The 19208-nt window shown below is 42.5% G+C and overlaps 1 protein-coding gene across 3 annotated transcripts in view; it reads left to right on the top strand.

The window, feature by feature from the left end:
* The window catches only part of pde8a (phosphodiesterase 8A), a 124378-nt gene that overhangs the window by 72722 nt on the left and 32448 nt on the right, over positions 1-19208 (top strand). For all 3 annotated transcript variants that reach the window (XR_005941435.1, XM_041174879.1, XM_041174880.1), the window contains 9 exons: positions 2415-2503; positions 2974-3052; positions 9072-9212; positions 10769-10857; positions 12325-12373; positions 12468-12516; positions 14323-14397; positions 18369-18439; positions 18769-18933. Coding sequence is in view for 2 of the 3 variants with exons in the window: in XM_041174879.1 (XP_041030813.1) it covers positions 2415-2503; positions 2974-3052; positions 9072-9212; positions 10769-10857; positions 12325-12373; positions 12468-12516; positions 14323-14397; positions 18369-18439; positions 18769-18933 (807 nt within the window). In the remaining variant the exon portion in view is untranslated. The remainder of the gene's footprint in view (positions 1-2414; positions 2504-2973; positions 3053-9071; positions 9213-10768; positions 10858-12324; positions 12374-12467; positions 12517-14322; positions 14398-18368; positions 18440-18768; positions 18934-19208) is intronic.

Here is a 19208-nt window from a genome sequence, read left to right on the forward strand (position 1 = left end):
TTTCTGTAGTTTAGCCTTGGGCTACTGATTGTGAGCATGATGAAGCTACTCTGTAACAGTGGGATGGGATTAGTGACCCCAGTCATGGGAGTTGTGAATTCTTTAAACAGGACTTGTGCTTCTGATCTGTAGATCACAATGCTCAATAGCTAAAATCCCAGATGGAATACAAAATTATTAATGTTGCCTTTAGCGGATTCAGCAGATGGTGGGAATTCCTTAGAAATTAATTTTTCAAAAAACTCTGTGAGGTCCTTCATCATTTGTCCAATAGCTGCTGTGATGGGGATTTATTAATTCGGGCAATAGATTATTTTAAACCTGGGAGTGCAATAGACAGGTGGAAGGTAGACTTGCACATCAAAACTTCATTTCCAAGCCTTTCAGTTGGATCATTGGTGTAATATATAATGTAGGTTATGTAAGTTTAGTATGTGTTGCATTCTTTTTTGTTCTGTACAAGTTGTATTTCCTTTGTACTTTAGGTTCCCTGCTCAGTCCCCCTGTGCTGATGTATCTGTCATATTTGTTGTACCTCATTTCATCTGCCTTATCCATGACCAGTTTGCTCCACTTCCAGCCTCAGTGTTGTGCCAAAAAAAGTTTCTACTGCACTGAAGAACCACAGTTCCGGTATCAAGTTTGTTTTGGTCTTCGGTGCAAATATTGCCAGAGTCCCTGCCAAACGGGAGAGATGAAAAGGAAGTAAAGTTGCGAAAATCTCCCTGGAAATAGATGATTTTGAACATTTAAACCTTACTCAACCAACCCGTGCTTGCAAAACTCAGAACATAATATCTAACATTAGATGTGATTCCACGATTGGGAAGCACTTGCTGAACAATCCTGAATGTGCTAAGAATTGCAATAACAACCAATTTAAGATCGTCAGTCAGGCTCACAATGTAGCTCACTTAAGCTTGCTAAAGGTTACATAGGGACCTGTCCTCTGCAGGCAAAAGGAATATATCCAGACATTGTACCTTTTTTTGAATAAGCAAAGGCATGAGGGGGATCAATAGCTCCCATGGCAACATCTTGACTAATCAGAGTCCACGTGCCAACCAATCAGTAACCTTTTCACGTGTCTATCCTGATCAATGCAAGATGAAAAGCTTTGATAGAATGTCTTCCTTTTTCAGCAACATCTCGAAGACAAGACACTCAATCTTTTAAAAATAATTCATTTAGATTCTGATTTAAACCTACTTATCCAGAGCTTGAAAGCAGATTGCTTTCCTTTCATGTTCAATATACATTAGATTAATCTTGGAGTACAGTGGGAGGCCATTCAGCCCACTGTCCCTGTGTTGGCTTATTACAGTTAGCATTACAAAGGATAAGATAGGGGGGAAGAAAATGCAAAATAGCCTCAAAGCAATAGTGAGGATAATCGAAGAGGAGACATTCTGCACTTTCCTAAAAATAAAGTAGCCTTTTCTGTGCATAATAGATGGTAGATGTTAGGTAGATTAGGTAAGTATAAAGTAACTGGTGTGGGAATAATGAACCATAAAGAGACAACTAAATGGAACAGCTATAATGCATGCTGGTAGGATTGAGATCTAGGGAATATCAGTGAATCCGTCAGCACTGGCATTATAAATGAAATTGCAGTAGCTGGGCAGCATACAAATCAAAAGAGATTATTTTTGGAGAACTCTATTTCTAGCTGACTAATTGACCAGATTCATCTAGATAACACGTCACAGAGGGTTCATGATCTGTTCATAGAAAAGGAAATTTAGAAGAATCTTTCCTTAACATAAAGGTAAACAGGTTAGGAGAACAAGTGACATCTAGGTTCAAGAGCATTTGGCAACAAATTATTTTCTGAGAGAATTGGAGGTTTGGTCAGGGGATGGGTTGGTAGGCTTGGAAATAATTAAAGGCTGGATTGCTGCACCAAAAGCTCTTTTTCCTGTTCTCAAACATTCCTGGGTCTGGATTCCCTGAAGTAGTTATTCATTCAGTCCCATTTTCCCTCTGTTTTCCCAATCTCTCTTTTTAATACTTTTTCATAGTTTGAATATTTATCCAGCTCTCTTAAAAGCTGCAACGGAATCTGCTTTCTCCACAGTTTCATGTCCTAACAAACTTGTTTTTTTTTTTAAAAGTTACCTTCTGCCATAGTTTTCATCATTAAATTGCGCTTTTTAATCTCAATCCTGTGGAGCAATAGAAATAGCTTTTGCTCAATTTAACCAATCAACTTTTCCTGAGTTTGAACCTCTTTCATCAGCAGCTCGGTAGAAATCAGAGCCCTCGTTCCTCTAGCCTCTTCTTAACCATCTGGTAGCATGGATGGGGATCAGTTGCAGAGCTGGCTAGCTAATTTAACTTACCTTATTAATATTGGGGCACATTGGGGGTTTGCTTGTGCAGTTTCACTGTTGATGTGTTTGTCTCCCCAGTGGTACATTGAAAATCCCAGTATCATTGCCTGTTACAATGAACTGATCCAGTTGGAGTTTGGAGAAGTACGTGCACAGTTCAAACTGAGGTGATTCACCCTGCTTCATTGATGTATTGTGCTGGTGGATTGGCTGGATATTACATACAGCAAGTGTTACAATAATAATTCAGCCCTGGTTTAGTGTGTACAGATTCATCATTCAGATCATGGCATCTTTCTGTCCACTTCTGGGGGAAATCTCCACAATTCCCATCGGCCCCTTTCATTTAAATCTTCAGATGTGTAATTGGTTGTCTAACTTCTGCACTGCAGGTGGTGCTGGGTGGGTGGGTGGCTAGGGCATGTTTTTAATATCAAAATGTGCATGCAGTCCATCTTTTTGGAAAGAATAATAAAAGGTCAGCTTTAAAAGAAAAATGTTCAAATAAATATATTTGTCCCTATGTTTTGGAAATTCTGTATACTCTGAGGGTTCAGCTAGTTTTCATTCACAAATTGCATGCAGTGTGAATTGCCTGCTCACTACGTGCAACTTTCATAGAATCTTTGTCTTTCAGGGCATGTAGTGCAATCTTCACAGCTTTGGAACAAAGTCAAGAATCAATAGAAATTACAAGCGAAGATAATATTATTCAGGTTTGTTAATTAATGTTTTCAGTCTCCTCACTCTGAAAGTGGTAACAACCAGTAAACGTCTTCCATATTTTCAATCACTACATTGTATCAACTTTCTCCCTATTTTCACCTTTAAATGCAAAATTCATAGAGTGTAAACAGCACATAATTAACCCATCATGATGCTGATTAAAATCAACGGCAAAGTACTGTGGATGTTTGAAATCTAAAATATGAACAGAAATTGCTGAACCTTCTTAACAATTCACACAGTATATAAGAGGAATAAATTGCGAGTTTGAGCTCAGTGGCTGCTCATCAGAATTAGATATTGATGAAATAGCCTCGCAGGTTAGAAGGCCTGGCTGTGTTAGTGCCATTCCAAAAATGCTGGCCTGTCTCATCCTGCACTAACAGTATAAATTGAGGGGGCTAAATGATCCTTGCGAAATATTTTTTAGAAATTAAACTGACCAATGTAAGCTTGCAGCGTTCTCCCTTCTGAAATGGAAAATTGCAGTGTTAAGTTTTGCTCCAGGATCTAAGAAACCAATCAGCAGACATTGCAATACAGCGTTAAAGCTGCCTTGTTGCAGCTGGTATTTTTTGGGTCAGATATTAACATACGTCTGACTATTCCACTGGTTTAAGTGAATGCTAAAGATTCAGCAAAAAGGAGTTCAGAATGCTTCCAATGTCCTGTGCAGCATTCCTCTCTCAATGACCAAGAACAAATTTAATTAGCTATTCATTCCATTGCGGTTAGAAGCACAGAAAATTTGCAGCAGAGGAGGAGGCTGTTCGGCCCATTGTTCCTGTGCTAGCCAAAAAAGAACTATCCAACCTAATCCTAATTTCCACCTCTTGCTCTGTAGACCTATAGGTTACAGCACTTCAAGTGCATTTCCAAGTATATTTTAATGTGATGAGGATTGTTTCGGGCAGTGAATTCCAGATCCCCACTACCTTCTGGGTGAAAAATTATCCTCAACTCCCCTCAAAATACTTCTTATCAATCACTTTAAATCCATGTTTCCTAGTTATTGACCTCTGCTAGGGGCAATAGTTCCTTCCTATCCACTCTTCCTAAGTCCCTCGTAATTTTGAACACCAATTAATTGACTCTCAGCCTCCTCTGTTCCACAGAAATCAACACCAACTTATCCAGTCTTTCCACATCACTAAAATACTCCATTCCTGGTAACATTCTTGTAAATCCCCTCTTTGTGCAGTCACTTGCTTCCTATAATGCGGTGACAAGAACTGTACACAGTCCTGCTTCCAGTAGTTTGAGAGTTTTGATGAGATGTTAAATAAATGTAAGTTTTAGCTGACAATTTATTTTGTTTCTTGAGGAAAGCACAGACTGTGCAACAAGACAGTGAGTGATGTATTACGGGGCTTTGAGGATGCCTGAGCTATTGTGATTGGCTTATCCTCCCCCTGTTCAACGGATCCTTTCACCTGCCTCCAGTATTCTCCCTCTACCTGGACACCTCCTTCTGGCCTCTTACCTGCTCTTGATCTTCTCATTGAGAATTGTCGGCGTGGCATCAGCCGTCTTAATTTTTCTGCTCCTCTCACCCACTCCAACCTGTCTCTTTCTGAACTTGCTTCACTCCCTGACTTTATCAAACCTGCTGACAAGGGTGGTGCTGTTGTTGTCTGGCAGAGGCTGAGTGCCAACCCACAGGCACTCTTTTACCTCCCCCTGGACCATGACCCCACCACCGAACATCAGGCTGTTATTTCCAGGACTGTCACTGACCTCATCTCCTCCAGAGATCTTCCCTCCATAGCTTCCAAACTCATAGTCTCCCAAGCCCGGACAGCCCGCTTCGACCTCTTTCCCAAAATCCACAAACAGGATTGTCCTGGTAGACCCATCATTTCAGCCTTTGTTGCCCCACGGAACTCATTTCTTCCTATCTTGACTCCATTCTCTCTCCCTTTGTCCAGCTTCTTCCCACCTACATTCGTGATTTCTCTGATGCCCTACATCATACCAACAATTTCCAGTTTCCTGGCCCTAACCACCGCCTCTTCACCATGGATGTCCAATCACTCTACACCTCCATCCTCCACCAGGGTGGTCTGAGGGCTCTCCGCTTCTTCCTTGTATAGAAGTCCAAACAACCCCCATCACCCACCACTCTCCTCTGTCTGGCTGAACTTGTTCTCTCACTGCATAATTTCTCCTTAAACTTGTCTCACTTCCTCCAAATAAAAGGTGTGGCTATGGGTACCCACATGGGCCCCAATTATGCCTGTCTTTAAGTGGGGTATGTGGAACATTCCTTGTTCCAACCCTACTCAGGCCCACTCCCACAACTCTTTCTCGTACATCGATGACTGCATTGGTGCTGCTTCATGCTCTCGTCTGGACCTGGAAAAATTTATCAATTTTGCTTCCAACATCCACCCTTTCTCACCTCTCCATGCACCATCTCTGACACTTCCCTTCCCTTCCTTGTCCTCTCTATCTTCATTTCTGATGATAGACTGTCCAACAATATTCATTACAAGCCCACCGACCCCCACAGCTACCTCGACTACAGCTCCTCACACCCTGCTTCCTTTAGTGACTCCAACCCATTCTCTCAGTTCCTTCGCCTATGTTCTGATGATGCCACTTTCCAAAACGGTGGTCCTGACATGTCTTCCTTCTTCCTTAACCGAGGTTTCCCACCCACTGTGGTTGACAGGGCCCTCAACCATGTCTGGCCCATCTCCCGCGCCTCTGTCCTCACACCTTCCTCTCCCTCCCAGAACCATGATAGGGTCATCCCCCTTGTCCTCACTTTTCACCCACCAGCCTCCGCATTCAAAGGATCATCCTCCGCCATTTCCAGCATCATGCCACCATCAATCATGCCACCAGCAAACACATCTTCCCCTCGCCCCCTATTGTCAGCATTCTGTAGGGACCATTCCTTCTGGGGTACCCTGGTCCACTCCTCCATCACCCCCAATACCTCATCCCCCTTGCATGGCACCTTCCCATGCAATCGCAGAAGATGGAGCACCTGCCCCTTTACGCCCACTGTCCTCACTGTCCAAGGCTCCAGCGCTTCACTTTCACCTCCTTCAGTTTGCTCTACTGCATTTGCTGCTCCCAATGTGGTCTCCTCTACATCGGGGAGACTAAACGTAGACTGGGTGACCGCTTTGCTGAACACTTCACTCAGTCCGCAAGCATGACCCAGACCTTCCTGTCACTTGCCATTTCAACATTCCATCCTGTTGTCACGCCTACATGTAAGCCCTTGGCCTGCTGCAATGTTCCAGTGAAGCCCAACACAAATCTGGAGGAACAGCATCTCATCTTCCAATTAGGCACTTTACAACCTTCCAGACTTAAACATGGAGTTCAACAACTTCAAACCATGAACTCTCTCACCCCTCTTGACTCCTTTTTTAATCCAATTTTTATTTATTTCATTAAAAAGGTATTTATTTTTTATATTTAATGATTTGTTCATTTTTTTCTTTTCCCCAAACCTGCCCTCCCCACACAAGGCAATCTGTCACTTGTTTTTATGTTGTGTTTTCACAAACTCTGACCCTTGTTCTGCTATTAACACCTTCTGCTATCTTACCTTTATTCCACTGTCAGCACCTTCTTTACTCTTTACCACTACCACTAACACTCCCTTTGTCTTGTATCCATGGCAATCTTTATTAAAAACAAAAACAGAAACGAAGGGTCATGAGGACTCAAAACGTCAACTCTTTTCTTGCCAGACCTGCTGAGTTTTTCCAGGTAATTCTGTTTTTGTTTTGGATTTCCAGCATCCGCAGTTTTTTTGTTTTTAGCAATTTTTATTAATCTCTCTTTAGCTGTCACCTATCCCTGACCTTTTATCTTGTTCTACCTGCTCTACCCCTTTTAAACAGTATAAAATCCATCATATTTTTACTTTTTAGCTCTGAAAAAGAGTCAGACAGTCTTGAAACGTTAACTCTGTTTCTCTCTCCACAGATGCTGCCAGACCTGCTGATTTTGTCCAGCATTTTCTGTTTTTATTTTAGATTTCCAGCAGCCACAGTATTTTGCTTTAATCTTGGTTTATCACAGTTGGTTAACTCTCATACTGCAACACTACAACTACTACTACTGAAAGTCATTTGGAGCTTTTATATCAGCGCTTGTCGGGGTGGGGGATGGGGGAGTTCTTGCAATTGGTTCCTGTCAATGTAGCTAACCCTTGCATTGCGTAATTCAACCCAGATTGTATTAATCCCATGTTGGAGGGCAATGGCAATTCCTGTGTATACTATAACCTAGTGCTGTGTCGAGTGCCAATAAGTAGCTTATAGTTTCTAATGTTGTAGACACAACCTGTAGGACTCCTACAAATAGAGATCAATCTGGGCTGAATTCAGATATTGAACTTGGAGGTGAAAGGGCATATTGCTACCTCGCTCAGAGTATCCTGTAGGTAGCCACAGTGATTTATTGATGCTAAACATTCTGGAACAGTTCTAGCAGACTGGAGGGTAGCAAATGTAACCCCATTATTTAAAAAAGTGGGAGTGAGAAAACTGAATTACAGACCAGTTAGCCTAACATCAGTAATAGGTAAAACGTTATAGTCCATTATGATGGATATGATAACAGGACACTTAGCAAATATCAACCAGATTAGACAAAGTCAACATGGATTTATGAAAGGGAAATGATGTTTGACAAACCTACTGGAGCTTTTTGAGGATGTGAATTACAGACATCTCTGGATTGCTGGCACACTCCCACTCTGCTTGCTTAGCTGAAAAAAAAAACCAGGAAGCTGCAGGGAGTGTGAGGGTTTGCGAGAGCTCGATGTGGAGCGTTAGCCGTGTAAGAAGAGTCACTGAACTTGGAGTAAAAAACGTGTGGTTGTTGAAGGTGAACATTGCCTCAGGATTGAAACAGCAATGCCAAACTTATGAAGTTGTGTTTTTCTGAAGTAATCCTATTACCAAATAAAAGCATTGACTGCATAATATCAGGCCTCCTTTAGCCCAACAATGCAACCCCTGTGTCTACAGCAGCTTGTTGAGCAGTAATATTTCTTGAGGGGGAAAAGAATCCGTACGTTTGATTTCAAAATGTGTCACAGGCAATTAATGACATTTGAAGTGAAGTCACTTATGCAGGTAAACACCAGCGAGAGAGAGTCCCACAAACAGCAATGAAATACTGGTAAATGGCCAGTCAACCTGGTTAATATTTATTTGAGGGATGAATCATCACCAGGACATTAGGGGTACTTCTTGCTCTCCTTTCAACAGGCAAATGGGGCCTTGGCTTAACATCTCACCATGTGGTGACACAGCACTGTCTTGGCCTTCATTGACGGACTCAAGTCCTACATTGGAGCTGCAACCCATGACTTAAGATGTAAGAATGTTGCCAGTTGAGCCTAGCTGACACTTAACTCATTCTCCTTCCCCCCCCAGTAAAATGTTGGTGTTCTGTAGGATGGTATGGTGTTGATGGAGAGAATCTGCTCATCTGTGTTTTGAGTGAAGCTTTCTCCTATCTTTTACAAAGCTCCAACACAGTTTCTGCTTCCTGGTGATAAACGAGTGATGAGGATGGAGATTGAAAATAACGTCACATAGAACAGTTCTGTAATGTAGCTGGGTGCTGAGACTAATTCCTCCAACTAAAACTTCACAAGTGAAACAAATCAACTGCAACACTTCTCCAAGCCTAACCCGCCTTGCCTGATCCACAATTACATGTAGAATACAGTTCAGCCATGGTGATTCAGGAGGGCTGATGTCACTCTGCACAGATTGTATTCACTTCTATAGTTGGTCAGGAACAATAGAGACTTATTCCCTCAGCTGTCAGGGGCTGTTGAGTGCCAATGCTGAACAACCATGAACCTTAAACTTCCAATCATTTCATTGTTGAAGGAAGTTCCTCTGCACAGCAGAGACCCTAACCAACAGTTACTGAACCATAAGCATTTAATAAATCTTCCATTTGGAGCATACACATCAGGCCTGAAATATCTGGTTGATATAAAATTTTGCTTGTGTTCCACAGTATGTGAATCCTACATTTGAAGTGATGATGGGCTACCAGCGAGAGGAATTGATTGGGAAGGAGCTAACAGAAGTGCCTAAAAGCGATAAAAATAAAACTGATCTTTTAGACACGATCAACTCCTATATTAAAAAAGGAAAGGTGAGTGATGTGACCCCCCCCAGGGGATGGGGGTTGATTGCCAATGTCTAATTTCTCCCCCACCCACCCCGCCTCTCTCATACCTTTCATTGTCCCCTCTCTAACCCCCCTCCCTCTCACTCTTGTGCAGAGTATTTAACTTAAACAAACACTCATCATGCATTTGATATAGTCTGCTTGGACTTCAGCAAGGCTTTTGATAAGGTCCCGCATGGGTGACTGATAACGAAGGTAAGAGCCCATTGGATCCAAGGCACTTGGCTGAGTGACAGGGAGCAGAGGGTGATGGTTGAGGGGTGTTTTTATAACTGGATGCCTGTGTCCAGTGGGGTTCCACAGGGATCGATGTTGGGTCCCTTGCTGTTTGTGGCATATATAAACGATTTAGACTTGAATGCAGGAGGGTTGATCAGTAAGTTCGCGGATGACACGGGAATGGTGGGGTGGTAAATAGTGAGGAGGATAGCCTTGGATTACAGGAGGATATAGACGAGCTGGTCAGATGGCTTGATTAATGGCAAATGGAATTTAATCTGGATAAGTGTGACTTGATGCATTTGGGCAGGACAAACAAGGCACGGAAATACACAATGAATGGTAGGACCCTGGGAAGTACTGAGGATCAGAGGTGTGCATGTCCACCAGTCCCTTAAGGTAGCGGGACCGGTAGATAAGGTGGTTAAGAAGACGTGGGATACTTGCCTTTATTATCCAAGGCATAGAATATAAGAGCCAGGGAGGTTATGCTGGAACTGTATAAAACGCTGGTTAGGCCACAGCTAGACTATTGTGTGCAGTTCTGGAAGCTGCATTTTGGAAGGATGTGATTGCACCAGAGAGAGTGCAGAGGAGATTTACCAGGATGTTGCCTGGGCTGGAGAGTTTTAGTTATGAGGAGAGATTGGATAGACTGGAGTTATTTTTCCTGGAACAGAGGAGATTGAGGTGTATAAAATTATGAGGGGCATAGATAGAGTAGACAGGAAGGAACTTTTCCCCTTAGTGGAGGGATCAATAACCAGGGGGCATAGATTTAAGGTAAGGGGCAGGAGGTTTAGAGAAGATGTGAGGAAGAATTTTTTCACCCAGAGAGTGGTGGGAATCTGGAACTCACTGCCTGAAAGGGTGGTAGAGGCAGAAACCCTCATAACATTTAAGAAGTATTTGGATGTGCACTTGTGATGCCATGGCATACAAGACTGCGGGCCTAGTGCTGGAACATGGGATTAGAATAGTGGCCTACTTGTTTGATCACCGCAGACTCGTTGGCCCAAAGGACCTTTTTCTATGCTGTAGACCCCTATGACTCTAAAGACCTCACTGTGACTGGTAATTACTTTTGGTGAATACTCAATCATACAGCAAACTAAAGACATTGATCCAGACCATGAGTAATTACTTCTCATATCCAGAATTGACCATTACCTAATCTGAGGAATTCCTCACGAACCAATGAGAGAAAACTGAGCTGCCCTGAGCTCAATGCTGCCACAATACTAATGTATTTCAGTTTGATGAATTCCTATTTGAATCTATTTGCATTTATGCTTTTTCAGGAGTGGCAAGGAATGTACTATGGCAGAAAGCGAAATGGAGACAGTGTACAACAAAATGTGAAGATAACTCCTGTCACAGGACAGGGAGGGTGAGTACAGCGGTCCTTGCTATCTAGTTCGATCTTAACAAGTGACTATAATATAAAAACAAAAAACAAAAAATTGCGGATGCTGGAAGTACAAAACAAAAACAGAATTACCTGGAAAAACTCAGCAGGTCTGGCAGCATCGGCGGAGAAGAAAAGCGTTGACGTTTCGAGTCCTCATGACCCTTCGACAGTTCTGTCGAAGGGTCATGAGGACTCGAAACGTCAACTCTTTTCTTCTCCGCCGATGCTGCCAGACCTGCTGAGTTTGTCCAGGTAATTCTGTTTTTGTTTTGACTATAATACAAGCCCAACATACAAACTGAACTTTAACTTCTGATCCTGTGTTTCTGTCCCCGTTTTAACTGATTAAACTTCTTTGTTTTCTGATTTCCAATCCTCTAACACTTCATTGCAGAATGAGTTATTTTCTGTCTCCTTTCCCAGTCTGTTTTTGGCCATTTTATTTTAGTATTCCTCTTATTCAAGTTTCAATCCTCTTTGCTCCTCTCGCTCCTCTCCTCTTCCCACCCCACAAAAGAACTGAAAACCCAATAATTTATTGGAAGAAGTTGTCCAAATCTCTGCCAATGCTTCTTGGTGAATCCCAAGCTGGATGGATGGAAGTAACGCCATCTAACCTCTTACTTGGCTTCTTGCCCCCTGGTCGGACTTGGATATTTATACCTTACCACCACCAGTTCTATCCTGGCATGCTCAAAAGTTGCAAATCAATTATTTCTTGAACTGAGTGGTGCATGTGATTTGAGGTACCCGTGGATTGATGAATCAGGAGATGGAAATCTGAATCCAAATTAACAAAGGTTGCAAGAGGGATTTTCATCTGAGCCTCTTGCTTGTATTTCTGCCTGGAGCCTTGGTCTATTTTACAAGACTTGGGTGTAGCGGGGAAGGAACACCACATGTGTTTTTATGCATCAGTGGATTGGAAGCAATAACAATAAACAGTTTCTATTTTGGCTTCCATTTAAGGATTCATATCTCCATTTTCATTGGTTGGCTTTTATGCTGCCCTTTTTGTGCAAAAAGATTAATATTTGTTCAGAACAAAGCAATTGAAGATCCACAGCAACTGATTAGAACAGGCAATGAGCATGGATATGATGTTTTATTGAAGAATTAGGGGCTTGGTGGTGGAGTGGAGACCTGAGTCTATTTGTTGCACAGGCCTCTAATCAAGGTCAGAGTTGGGTTTGGACCAAATGGAATTTGTATAGTTTATTATATATTTTTTAATTGTTTTCTGAAAGGATCTTCTAATTCAGGTAATATTTTAATGTTGGTTAATTGCAGAAGCAAGATCTTTCCAAAGGGCTGTTACTGCATGCTCACTATTTTTCCTTTACTCGGTTTATCTGCTCAACTCTTGCAGATTTTAGATTTTACTTATCATTCAAGATGTGTTGCAGGAATTTAAAAATATTCTAATTAGAGCTTCTTTCTCAATAGGAAAATTAGACACTATGTGTCTATTAAGAGACCATATAATGAAAACAAGGTAGGTGTAAGCGATCTGTGTTTACTTCCTTTTCTCTGCTTCTCAATCTTATCTGGAGCGGTATTTTTCATGCAATCCTCTTGTTTTTCTACAGGCTGACAAATCTCAGTTATGTGATCGGGTTCAGGCCGAATCCCAAACAGGTACAGTTGTTTGTATCTCTTGTGTGCTCCCATCAGAGCAGCAAACTGATTGCAAGCTTTGTTTCCTTAAGTAAATGAATAATATGTATCTGGTGTGAGGGTCATTCCTTGATTAGAATCTGGTGAAATAGTTACTCCAATTAGCCTAAGGTCATGTGGCAGAGGAAGCAGTTTCTTCAAAGGGAGTTCTCTAGATTTGGCTCCCAGATGAGTCCCTGTCTTATTACTGAGCACATGGAGGTTTTTTCCTTTGTCTCTTCTCCAGCTGCTGCACAAAGAACCATGCACAATATAGGTCTTGGGAAATCTGTCATTTGGTGGGGAAAGGGTGAGAAGACAGAGCACATGTTACTCTGGATGAATGTGGCTGTAACTGTCTTGCAGATGTTGAGACCTGAGCACTGATTTTTTGTGCAGCTTTCCAACTGAAGTCTGATTTGGTTTGGACTGATTGGAATCTGCACAGCTTAATATCAATAAAAAAAGTTTCCAAAAAGCTCTCCTGATTCAGGCCAGTTCAGAGTTCATTTCGAGAATTAGAGGCATTTGAAGTTTGCTTTTTTAAAAGAAAACTAAATGACAACATAAGGAGTTATTTCTGAAATTGAATGTGCTTGTAGAATCGTAGGATGATGCAGTACAACAGAAAGCCATTTGGCCCATTGTGCCTGTGTCAGCTCTTTGAAAGTTATCTAATTAGTCACACTCCCCTCCTCTTTCCCACAAACCTGCAACTTTTCCCCTTCGTGTATTTATCCAGTAACAGGGCAGGTAGAAAAGGTGGTTAAGAAGGCATATGGGATGCTTGCCTTTATTAGCCGAGGCATAGAATACAAGAGCAGGGAGGTTATGTTGGAACTGTGTAAAACACTGGTTAGGCCACAACTGGAGTACTGTGTGCAGTTCTGGTCATCACATTGTAGGAAGGATGTGATTGCGCTGGAGAGGGTGCAGAGGAGACTTACCAGGATGCTGCCTGGACTGGACGGTCTGAGCTAAGGAAAGATTGGATAGGTTGGGGTTGTTTTCCTTGGAGCAGCAAAGGCTCAGAGGGGACCTGATAGAGGCATATAAGATTATGAGGGGCTTGGATAGGATGGCACTTTTTCACGTTAGTAGAGGGGTCAATAACCAAGGGCATAGATTTAAGGTAAGAGGTAGAAGGCTAAGAGGAGTGTTGACGTGAAATTTTTCACCCAGAGGGTGGTAGGAGTCTGGAACTCACTGCCTGAAAGGGTGGTTGAGTCAGAAACTCTCGTAACATTTAAGAAGTATTTAGATATTCACTTGCACATTGCCATAGCCTCCAGGGCTATGGGCCAAGCACTGGGAAATGGAATCAGTGCAGTCAGATCTTTGTTGACTGGCGTGGACACGATGGGCTGAATGGCCCTTTCTGTGCTGTAAACGTCTGAGAGTCTTTTGTAAGTTATTGGCTCTGCTTCCACTGCCCTTTCAGGTAGCAGCACATTCCAGATCACAAATTTGCTGTGTATTTTTTTTAATTTCCTCAACATCTGGTTCTTTTGCCAATAACCCTGACTCTGACACTGAACTCCAATGCCCATTTCAAAAGCCACTCTCCGTGCTGATCCTTTCAAAGCAGATAACTTTTCGGTCATTTAGGTGCATGTGGGTGGAAGAGAAGAATGACTGATGGGTTAAGGATTTCTGTTGGTAGTATCCATGGAGATAGGGAGGTTAGACCACAGCATCCCATTGTCAGGAGGAGGATGTGAGAATGGGGAGGGGAAGGAGAGGGAAGTTTGTGTTCTCTGGTTTATTAGTTCATTGCTTCCTTTTCAGACATCCATACTTGTAAACACAAAGACAGGAGGAAAAGTTCAGATGTCCGATCCAACACTTCACGGGGGAGCGATGGTATGTTAAGTGCTACAAGGTCACAGTAACTTCTGCTGTCGATTTATCTCTGTGTGTTTGTGGAGCGGGTGAACTTGGAAAGCATCAGTCAAAACTACAATATGTTCCAGGAGTTGAAGTATTGGTTGAAGTACTTGGTTAAAAAGGTAAAAATGCTTTTTAAGGCCTTCTTAAAAGTAATAGTTAACCTTGCTATAAGAAGTAGGACCAGAACTCGGCCATTTGACCCTTCAAAACTGCTACACCATTCAATACGATCACAGCTGATCATCAACCTCAACTCCGCTTACCTTCACTGTCCCCATTATCTCTTAGTTGCCTTTAGTACCTAAAAATCTATTTCTTTTTATTCATTCATGGGATATGGGCATCACTGACTAGGCCAGCATTTATTGCCCATCCCGAATTGCCCTTGAGAAGGTGGTGGTGAGCTGCAGCCTTGAACCGCTGCAGTCCATGTGGCCCACAGTGCTGTAAGGGAGGGAGTTCCAGGATTTTGTCCCAGTGACAGTGAAGGAACGGCGATATATTTCCAATTCAGGATGGTGAGTGGCTTGGAGAGGAACTTCCAGGTGGTGGTGTTCCCATGTAGCTGCTGCCCTTGTCCTTCTAGGTGGTAATGGTTGTGGGTTTGGAAGGTGCTGTGTAAGGAGGCTTAGTGAGTTCCTGCATCTTGTAGATAGTACACATTGCTGCCAATGTATGTCGGTGGTGGAGGGAGTGAATGTTTGTGGATGGGGTGCCAATCAAGAGGGGCTACTTTGTCCTGGATGGTGTCGAGCTTCTTGAGTGGAATTGGAGCTGCACTCATCCAGGCAAGTGGAGAGTATTCCATCACACTCCTGACTTGTGCCTTGTAGATGGTGGACAGGCTTTGGGAGTCAGGAAGTGAGTTACTTGCCACAGGATTCCTGGCCTCTGACCTGCTCTTGTAGCCACAGTATTTATATGGCTAGTCCAGTTCATTTTCTGGTCAATGGTAACCCCAGGATGATAGTGAGGGTTCAGCGATGGTAATACCTTTGAACATCAAGGGGCAATGGTTAGATTCTCTCTTGTTGGAGATGATCAATGCTTGGCACTTATGTGCTGTGAATGTTATTTGCCACTTACCAGCCCAAGCCTGGATATTATCCAGATCTTGCTGCATTTGGACATGGATTGCTTCAGTATCTGAGGAGTAGCAAATAGTGCAGAACATTGTGCAATCATCAGCGAACCAACCCCGTGATCTCGCTCTTGAATACACTCAGGTAGAGAATTCCAAAGATTCGCAACCCTTTGAGTGAAGTTTTTCTCCCCTCATCTCAGTCATAAATTCAGAGGCTGTGATACTGAGTTTTAGATTCCCCAGCCAGGGGAAACATTGTCCCAGCATCAACCCCTTCAAACCCTTAAAAATGTTTTCAATGAGATTACCTCATTCTTCTAAACTCCAGCGGATATTGGACTAATGTACTCAGTCTCTCCTCGGGTGATCCCCTCATTCCAGGAGCAAATCCAGTGAACTTTAGCTGCACTCCCTCTAAGGCAAGTATATCCTTCCTTGGGTAAGGAGCCAAAATTGTAAACCGTATTCCAGGTGTGGTTTCACTAAGACCCTGTACAATTGCAGCAAGACTTCTTTACTCATACTCCAATCACTTTGTAATAAAGGCTAACATAGTATTTACTTACCACCTTGCTTGCTGTACCTGCATGTAACTTCCTGTGATTTCGCCCCAGGTCCCTCTACACTGATATTTCCCAGTCTCTCACCATTTAAAGTATATTCTGCTTTTCTATATTTCCTTCCAAAGTGAATAACTTCACATTTCCCCACATTATACTCCATCTGCCATGTTTTTGCCCACTCACTTAGCTTGCCTATATTCCTCTGTCGTCCTCTACTGCTTACTTCCCACCTAACTTCATATTGTCAGCAAACTTGGATACGTTGCACTCCATTTCCATCTCCTTACCTAAGTCATTGATATAGATTTTAAATAGCTGAAGCCCAAGCACTGATCCTTGAGTACCCCACTGGCTGTAGAGCCTGCAGGGATCCCCAAAATCCTGTGGACTTTGGAAACGACCTACAGCAAGAACCTCAAAGCACTGGAGAAGTACCACAAGCGGTGCCTTCACAAGATCTTCCAAACCTGGTGGCAAGAAAGGAAATCCAACAACAGCATCCTCTCCCAAGTCATCATGCCCAGTATCGAGGGGCAAGTTGCTCAAAACCAGCTCCGCTGGGCAGGATGTGTCGTTCATGTGTCTGACACCAGATTCCCTTAACACCTTCTCTACCTGGAACTTGGTCACAGTAGGAGACTCCCTGGAGGACAGCAGGAATGCTTTAGCGATGTCCTCAAAACATCCCTGAATAGGTCAAACACCCCCACCGACTCCTGAGAGATGTTGGCTTGTGGCCAAGCAGTTGAGGGAGGCTCATTCAGGAAGGCACCAAACGCATTGAGAGATTTTGGAAGTGTACGGAGGTGAATTCGAGGCCTTGGAGAGAACACACAAATCTCCAGACAGCCCATCTTCCCAGCCCCTCAAGCACCACCTGCCCCACATATGGTAGAGTCTGCAAATCACACATTGGCCTTATCAGCCATTTCAGAATCCACTGGAACCAGAGTGGAAGCAAATCAGAAGAAAAGAAGAATAGCCTGCCAACCTGAAGGTGACCTGTTATTTCCTACTTTTTTTTTCTGTCTGCTAACAATTCTCAATGCTTGCTAATATATTTCCCCCAATCCCAATAGCCCTAATTTTTTTTAATAACTTTTTGTGTGGACCTTATCAAATGCTTTTTGAAAATCCAAGTGCACGATATCCACTGGTTCTCCCTTATCCACCATGCTAGTTACACCTCCAAAAGAAATCTAGGCAGATCCAACATAAGTTTATGACAAATCTGTTAATCATATTATGATTTTCCACACGCTCTGTTACCACATCCCGAATTATAGATTCTAGCATTTTCCCTTTTTCTAATGTTAACTTTTAAGGCTGACTGGCCTATAGTTCTGTGTTTTCTCTCTCCCTCCTTTCGTGAGTAGCTGGGTTACATTTGCTTCTTTTCAATCCATTGGAGCTTGTTCTAGAATCTAGGGAATTTTGGAAAATCAAAACCATTGAATCCACTTATCTCTGCAGCTACCACTTTAAAGCCCGAGGATGCAGGTCATCCAATCCAGCCGATTTGTTGATAAATTTCTCTTGTGCTATTTCCTTACTATAATATTTGAGTTCCTCATTTTCACTAGACTTTTGGTTCACCACTGTTTCCAGAGTGTTACCTGCTTTTCAATACTTTTGAGCTAAGTGTTTTCAAGTTTTACATCTCAATTTATAACCTGAAAGTAAGGCAAGCGAAGAATAAGGAATGCTGTAGCCTGCTTTCCCACTTCCTAGTGGCTGGCCATGGGCTTATTTGCAAATGTCAAACCGACCAATGCATTTGCTGGAATTGAGGTGCAAGGAGGCCCCTCAGGAAGTAGAATCAAATAGTGCTGCAGTCTACCTGTGACCTAACTGACTTACTGGTGTTTAATACATTACATAACCTCCTAGCTTTTTGGTAATGTTGCTTTATGAATGTTCTGAGATCTTTACATCTGGTTGGTTGCAACAGAGGTAGTCAACACACTTTATTTGCATCTTGTACAAAGGGTGGAGAAAGATTGTGAAAGATGCAATCTCCATAAGTTCTAGCCTCTTCAGAACACAAGAATTAGGAGTAGGCTATTCGGCCCCTCGAGCCTGCTCTGTCATTTAGTCAGATCATGGCTGATCCAATTGTAGCCTCAACTCTACTTTCCTGTCTACCTACTATAATCTTTGACTCCCTTGTCATTCAAGAATCTTATCTAATTCAGCCTTAAAAATATTAAATATTCATAAAAATATTCCACTGCTCCCAGGGGAAGAAATTCCGCAGTCTTTATTAATGTCTCTGTCATATTTTGTTCAATCCACAGGTAGCTCCCAATTCAGAAGATCCTCTATTGCTAGGATACATTCCATGACCATTGAAGCTCCCATTACCAAGGTAGAACTGAATTGGAAATCCTATATTCAAGTAATGCAATGCAGTCTAGTTTTTAAAGTATTTCCATTATATTAAATTTTCCAGTTTTTAGCGGTATTTCAGGAACTAACTCCAAAGCAATGAAATCAGAGAGTTTAATGTGTGTGCTCTGATGCCAGTTTTGGCTCACTGGTGGTCTTTGCGACTTGTTGGAAGGATGTGGGCTGAAGCCCCAATCCAAAGTCAAATGAGGTGCAAATTGTTTCTGAGGAGCTGATTATAAATAACTCTGACATGAAGCACTTATTGTACATTCTTCATGGGATTCTTTTGTTAAACTATTTTTTAAGGTAATAAATATCATAAATGTTGCACAAGAGAGCAGCTCAGAGCCAGTGGCCGAAGCTTTGGATCGTGTGCTAGAAATTCTTCGAACCACAGAGCTATACTCTCCACAGCTTGGAAACAAGGATGATGACCCACATGCCAGTGATCTGGTCGACGGGCTAATGTCTGTAAGTTCAGTTTGAACCACGTCCTTCAGAATCATTTTACAAAGCTCTCTGGAATGTTTCTGCATTTTTATGCACCTTTATTATACTGGGTTTACGCACATGGGGGTTATGCGTGTGGAAATGTTTGTATTGGAGGGAGGAGGCACCTTTTAAGTATGAAGTGTAGGAATCAGATGAAGCTGTTCAAACCTTTGTTACCTGTGCCCTGTTTGGTTTCTTCTAATCTTCACTCAGTTGTCAGCTCTGGCTCAGTTGTTAACGTGCACTCATCTCTA

This window comes from Carcharodon carcharias, chromosome 26 (genome assembly GCF_017639515.1).
Source record: "Carcharodon carcharias isolate sCarCar2 chromosome 26, sCarCar2.pri, whole genome shotgun sequence".
In the NCBI taxonomy this organism is placed as follows: domain Eukaryota; kingdom Metazoa; phylum Chordata; class Chondrichthyes; order Lamniformes; family Lamnidae; genus Carcharodon; species Carcharodon carcharias.